Below are 6,772 nucleotides of genomic sequence, written 5' to 3' on the forward strand. Positions count from 1 at the left end.
AGCTGATAATGCTTATCATTTCACAACTGACCATTTTTTTGTTCAAAATAAAAATAAAAAGGTTGAAAACTCTGCTGTGCATAATAATTTGGAACATGCATTTTGAGTGTTTCTTATTTTTAAACATATACTGTTTTCATAGGCAGTTTGTTCAAAAACATTGCAATTATGCTAGAATAGTAGATGACTGGAAAATAACAATGACTGCAATTCATATAGGTAGTTTAGAGAAAATATTTTTTGCATAATAATTTGGAACACAGTGTAAATCTTTAGGACCTTTTGGGCAACAACTGTGGTTTTGCATTCAACACACAGGCAACCATTTTCTCCTTTATTTTTATAGAGCCTAAACTTGGGCAGACAAATTCCTTGAAGAGTGGATATTTTGAGTCTTAATGTCTGGTGATAAAGACGGACTGTGCAAAATTTCAGTCAAACTGGGTTAAAAATGTGGTTTTGTATTCCACAGGCTGCCACACACAGATTTTCTGCTTTATTTACAGATTTTAAAAAGAAATCTAAATACTGTAAAGTAATACATCTCCTCATATGTTTCGCTTATTATCTCCAGTAATTGTATTATTACACAGGATTTTTATGATGTTACATCGGCTCATCTTCTCATTCAGGTCTCTTTAATATCGGATCCTCTCAGTGAAGATCTTCTATATAACAGAATTTTCCTGATTTACCCATCAAGGACGGATATGGACAGAGACAAGATGGCGGAGAGGATATTACACCTCACCCTAGAGATCCTCGTCCGGCTTACTGGAGAGGTGAGAGATTCTGATGACGTCACATTACATCATTCTTATCTATAGGAGTAACAGATGGACAGAACTGGAGAGGTGAGGACTCTGGGAATGTCTGTAGTGAGATTTATTAATGTGTCTCTCCATTACCAGGATTACACAGTAGTTAAGAAGACCTCTAGTGAGCGCTGTCAGGACCCTGTGTCTGAGGGATCCGGAAGACCCCTGAGCCCAATCACAGAACCTCCACCTCACCCCCTGATACATGAGGACATCAATGACCAGAAGATCCTAGAACTCACCTACAAGATGATTGAGCTGCTGACTGGAGAGGTGACACTGCTGGGATATTATACAGCAATGCTATGAAGGAATCGGGGGATGACAGTATCATTATATGTGTCAGGCTCGTTTAAGATGTCAGGATGTTGCTGTCTATTTCTCCATGGAGGAGTGGGAGTATTTAGAAGGACACAAAGATCTGTATAAGGATTTCATGATGGAGGTTCCTCAGCCCCTCACATCACCAGGTAATAGACAGGACTAAATACACACGGCCTATAATTATCTGTATGTGAAGAATGAATTCAGTCCCTGTATGTGTTTCCTCCAGATCTATCCAGTAAGATGACAACACCAGGGAGATGTCCCAGTCCTCTTCTTCCACAGGACTGTAAACAAGAAGATCCCAATGTTCCTCAGGATCATCAGGTAGATGGAGAGAAGGTGTCATGAGATCTCCCCTATGATGTGTAGATGGCTGTGAAGGTCTTGTGCTCAGTCTTGTTTTATCCACCAGTATTATATGTTTTATACTTGTGTAATGAGAACGGTGGAGATGGCAGGATTAGAGCTGATCATAAATGTGACTTCTCCATCTGTCTGTGTCTTTTACATTTGTTTCAGGGTGAAGATCTGACCCATATTAATACTACAGAGACATATGGGAGGGGTGATGAGCGGTGTAAAAAGGAGATTCCTACATATGACTACCCAGGTGAGCTGTAATCACTAAATGCAGAGAAGTCACAGATTCTTCTCAGTCACCGACTGTGGCTGCTTTACTGGTGGTGTAGTCCGGCTGTATCACAATAGTGTGATCACCATTTTACCATTAGAACACAAAATTCTCCTTCACCCAAAACTGTTCAAAATGACTTTGGGCATTAAAAGCCCTTTTCTGTAGAACGTACAACATGGAGGATCCACCTACCCCCTGAGATTAGGAGACGCTGCCTCTTACCTTCCTAGATCTGTAAACTACAAAGTCAAATGTGCTGACAAGTTACAGAATCACTTGAAGAAAAATATTATTATGGTCCTGTAAGTGAAAGCGGAGGGTAATGATGCCATTGGCTTTTTATAGGGTGAATCTACCTTCTCTCCCTCTACCTTCTCTTCTTGCCAAACTTCTCTTTTATGATCGACAGCATTAAATGTGCAATGAGGCCAAGTGTGAATTTCTGTACAATAACAACAGAGTTTCCCTGTATCCTGACTTTTCAATTTCTTTTAAAACCACCTAACTTCAAGAAGGATTTTGATAAACTACATTATTATTATTATTTATTATTATAACGCCATTTATTCCATGGCGCTTTACATGTGAGGAGGGGTATACATAATAAATACAAGTGCAGTAATCTTAAACAATGCAATTAATTCACGACTGGTACAGGATGAGAGAGGACCCTGCCCACGAGGGCTCACATTCTACAAGGGATGGGTGAGGATACAGTAGGCGAGGGTAGAGCTGGTCTTGCAGCCGTTTGGTAGATCGGTGGTTACTGCGGGTTGTAGGCTTGTCGGAAGAGGTAGGTCTTTAGGTTCTTTTTGAAGGTTTCCATGGTAGGCGAGAGTCTGATACGTTGTGGTAGAGAGTTCCAGAGTAGGGGGGATGCGCAGGAGAAATCTTGAATGCGATTGTGGGAAGAGGAGATAAGAGGGGAATAGAGAAGGAGATCTTGTGATGATCGGAGGTTGCGTGCAGGTAAGTACCGGGAGATGAGGTCACAGATGTATGGAGGACTCAGGTTGTGGATGGCTTTGTATGTCATGTTTAGGGTTTTGAACTGGCGTCTTTGGGTAATGGGGAGCCAGTGCTGGGATTGACAGAGGGGAGAGGCCCGGGAATAGCGGGGGGACAGGTGGATTAGTCGGGCAGCAGAGTTTAGAATAGATTGGAGGGGTGCTAAAGTGTTAGAGGGGAAGCCACAGAGCAGGAGGTTGGAGTAGTCAAGGTGGGAGATGATGAGGGCATGGACTACAGTTTTTGCAGATTCTTGGTTGAGGAATGTACGGATCCGTGAAACGTTTTTGAGTTGAAGTCGGCAAGAAGTGGAAAGGGCTTGGATATGTGGTTTGAAAGAGAGATCAGTGTCAAGGATAACCCCAAGGCAGCGAGCTTGTGGGTATGGAGAGAGTGGGCAGCCGTTTACTTTAATGGATAGGTCCGTTGGGGGGGTCGCGTGAGATGGGGGAAAGATGATGAATTCTGTTTTGTCCATATTAAGTTTTAGAAATCTAGCGGAGAAGAAGGATGAAATAGCAGACAGACATTGAGGGATTCTGTTTAGTAGGGAGGTGATATCTGATCCAGATATGTAGATCTGTGTGTCATCAACATAGAGGTGATACTGAAAGCCATGAGATTCAATGAGCTGTCCGAGGCCTAAGGTGTAAATGGAGAAGAGCAAGGGGCCTAGGACTGAACCCTTGCGGGACTCCGATGAATAGGGGGCGCGGTGAGGAGGTGGTGTGCGAGTGGGAGATGCTGAATGTCCGGTCTGTTAGGTATGACATGATCCAAGATAGGGCCAAGTCTGTGATACCAAGAGATGAGAGGGTTTGTAGTAATAGGGAATGGTCCACTGTGTCAAAGGCAGAGGAAGGTCCAGGAGGAGGAGGACAGAGTAGTGTCGCTTGACCTTGGCGGTTAATAGGTCGTGTCAGGGTCCTGATAGCGCCGGCATACAGCCTCCGCTAAGCAGGGACTCACCTGCACCGTAAGGACCCCTGGGGACAAGAACAGCCGGGCAATAAAGATGCACGGGACCTGAATGTAGAAGTTTAGAAAGCATGCACAGGACCTACGGTCATGTAAACGGTCATGTGACTGCAAGGGGGCGGGGCTTAGCGTCCTGCTTTCAGAGGAGGAAGAAAACTCAAGAGTCGGGCAAAGCAGAGGTCAGGCGCAATACAGGCAAGCGAGGTACAGGAGGGATAAACAGACGGGAGGTAAGACAAAGCCAAAGGTCATACACAAGATATCAATACAGTACCAGGGATGAGACAGAACAGACAGTCAAGGCCAAGCAGAGATCAAAAACCAAATGGACATAGAAGGTACCAAGCAGAATCCAAAGCGATATCCAGAGAACAGACCGAGTCATACACAGGGAATCAAGCAACCAGAACACAGCACTAACACACTCAGGGGTCACCACACAATGCCAAGGGCGAAAGTATAACTGACGGGTGATGGGAGCTTCCTGAGGCTATAAGAAGCCTCCCCAGAACCAATGAGAGGCCACCCTAATAGGTCCCAGGTGTACAGGTGAGAATCTGCACTGCGATCAGAATATTAACCCCAGAAGTGCCGGTCACCCAGCACTGGTATTATGACAGTACCCCCCTCTCAACGGGGGGGCCTCTGGACCCCCAGGCTTGCCTGGGTACCTAGCATGGAAAGCCCGAACCAGACGATCCGCATGCATCAACCGGGCCGGCACCCAGGACCTGTCCTCCGGCCCATACCCCTTCCAATGAACTAGGTACTGTACTGACCGCCGTACCAACCTAGAATCTACAATGTGACCAATCTCATATTCCACATGTCCCTCAACCGAAACCGGGGGGGGCAGCGGACTCGGATTCTCACCGGACTGCTTCAAACGGCTTCAGTAGAGATCTATGGAAGACGTTAGGGATCTTGAAAGAGGGTGGAAGGCACAGCCTGTACGCTACCGGGTTGACTTTTTCCACAATCTTGTACGGGCCAATGAATTTGGGGCCCAACTTGGCTGACAGAATCTTTAACTTAATGTTTCGCGTGGAGAGCCAAACTTTCTCTCCCACCTGAAACATGGGACCAGGTGTTCGTTTCCTGTCCACGAAAAACTTATACCTGCCTTGAGGCCTAGATATACACCGCTGGACTTCTGTCCATGTATCTTTTAACCGCTGAACAGAGTCCTCAGCCCCGGGGCACCCCGAATCCAGACGAGAAAACTCACCAAAATGAGGACTGAACCCATAGTTGATGAAGAAAGGGGACATACCAGTGGATTGACTCACCCGACTATTGAAGGCAAATTCAGCCAACGGCAGTATATCACACCAGTCATTCTGTCTAGCAGAAGTCAGACATCTGAGGATCTGTTCCAGAGACTGATTAGTGCGTTCCGTCTGACCATTACTCTCAGGATGGTATGCAGACGAAAAGGACAGAGATATCCCTAATTTTTTACAGAAAGCACGCAAAAACTTAGCCACAAACTGCACACCACGATCAGACACCACATTCAGGGGTACCCCATGCAAGCGGACCACATGCTGCACAAACAATCTGGATAAGATCTCAGCAGAAGGTAATGCGGACAGGGGTACAAAATGAGCCTGCTTAGAAAATCTGTCCACCACTACCCATACCACCGTATTACCCCTGGAAGAGGGAAGATTGGTAATAAAATCCATGGACAGATGGGTCCACGGTCTTTCGGGAACTTCCAAGGGCATCAGCTCCCCCGCCGGCTATTGGAGCTTTTAGAACGAGCGCAGACCCCACAACCAGAAATGAATTTCTTTATATCAGAACCCAGAGTAGGCCACCAGAAGATCCTAGCCACCGCCAGTCGCGTGGCTGATATACCAGGGTGAGCACACAACTTGGATTCGTGGAACTCTTGCAAGAGTTTAAGGCGAAGTTGTTCTGGGACAAAAAACTTGCCCCCTGGCTTGGCTGCAGGAGCCAGCGACTGGGCCCCCTCAATTTCCCCGTTCCAATTCAGACGATATCCCTGCTAACACCACCCCAGGGTGCAGAATGGAGGACGGTGGCTCAGGGACAGACACAGGGTGAAAACTACGAGATAAGGCGTCAGCCTTGACATTCTTTGACCCTGGACGGAATGTAATAGTAAACTGGAAACGAGAAAAAAAAAGTGACCAACGGGCCTGTCTGGGCGTTAACCTTTTAGCAGACTTGATGTAAGACAAATTTTTGTGATCAGTGATCAGTGATCACAGTAACCGGGTGACTGGCTCCCTCCAAAAAGTGCCTCCATTCCTCAAACGCCAACTTAACTGCAAGAAGCTCTCTATTGCCTACATCATAATTTCTTTCAGCAGCAGAGAACTTCCTGGAAAAGAAGGCACATGGCCTGAGTTTGGTTAGAGTGGCAGGCCCTTGAGACAACACCGCCCCCACCCCCACCTCGGAGGCGTCCACCTCCACCACAAATGGCTTGGAAGGATCTGGCTGTATCAAGACAGGAGCAGACATAAAACATTTTTTCAGGATCGCAAAGGCCTCTTTTGCGAGTGAGGACCAATTTCTCACATCCGCACCTTTGCATGTTAGATCCGTGAGAGGTTTGACCACTTGCAAAAACCCTCAGATAAATTTACGTTAATATTTGGTGAACCCCAAGAAGCGCTGAAGACCCTTAAGATCTCGGGGTTGCACCCAATCCGCAATGGCCTGCACCTTCTTGGGGTCCATACGAAAACCCTCTCCGGATACAATCAACCCCAAAAAAGACAATTCTTGCACACAGAATACACATTTCTCCAATTTGGCATACAGATGATTTTCTCTCAGTCTTTGGAGAACAGTTCGTACATGTTCCAAATGAGAATGCTTGTCGGTGGAGCATATCAAAATATCATCTAAATAGATAACGACAAAACGACCAATGAGATCCGAGAATACCACGTTGATGAAATTCTGAAATATGGCGGGGGCGTTGGTAAGACCAAACGGCATGACTAAATTTTCAAATAGTCCCTCAGTC

At 46.0% G+C, this 6,772-nt stretch overlaps 1 protein-coding gene across 1 annotated transcript; it reads left to right on the forward strand.

Moving 5' to 3' along the window:
* Window positions 1–393: 393 nt before the first annotated feature.
* LOC141047337 (gastrula zinc finger protein XlCGF66.1-like) lies at window positions 394–6,147 on the forward strand. The gene is made up of 5 exons (XM_073542398.1): window positions 394–782; window positions 912–1,091; window positions 1,165–1,288; window positions 1,372–1,469; window positions 1,665–6,147. Exons 1-5 carry the CDS (start codon window positions 711–713, stop codon window positions 1,764–1,766), a joined length of 576 nt encoding a protein of 191 aa, XP_073398499.1. The 5' UTR covers window positions 394–710; the 3' UTR covers window positions 1,767–6,147.
* The last annotated feature ends 625 nt before the right edge of the window (window positions 6,148–6,772 follow it).

This window comes from Dendrobates tinctorius, unplaced genomic scaffold (genome assembly GCF_039654945.1).
Source record: "Dendrobates tinctorius isolate UK_male_01 unplaced genomic scaffold, ASM3965494v1 ptg000126l, whole genome shotgun sequence".
Classification (NCBI taxonomy): Eukaryota; Metazoa; Chordata; class Amphibia; order Anura; family Dendrobatidae; genus Dendrobates; species Dendrobates tinctorius.

Bases quoted from the DNA above. Each gene is read 5' to 3' on its own strand.
- LOC141047337 (XM_073542398.1), top strand. From the start codon at position 711: ATGGACAGAGACAAGATGGCGGAGAGGATATTACACCTCACCCTAGAG. The intron at 1,092-1,164 runs GTGACACTGCTG...TATATGTGTCAG, and splicing joins TTGAGCTGCTGACTGGAGAG to GCTCGTTTAAGATGTCAGGA. The intron at 1,289-1,371 runs GTAATAGACAGG...TGTTTCCTCCAG, and splicing joins TCAGCCCCTCACATCACCAG to ATCTATCCAGTAAGATGACA.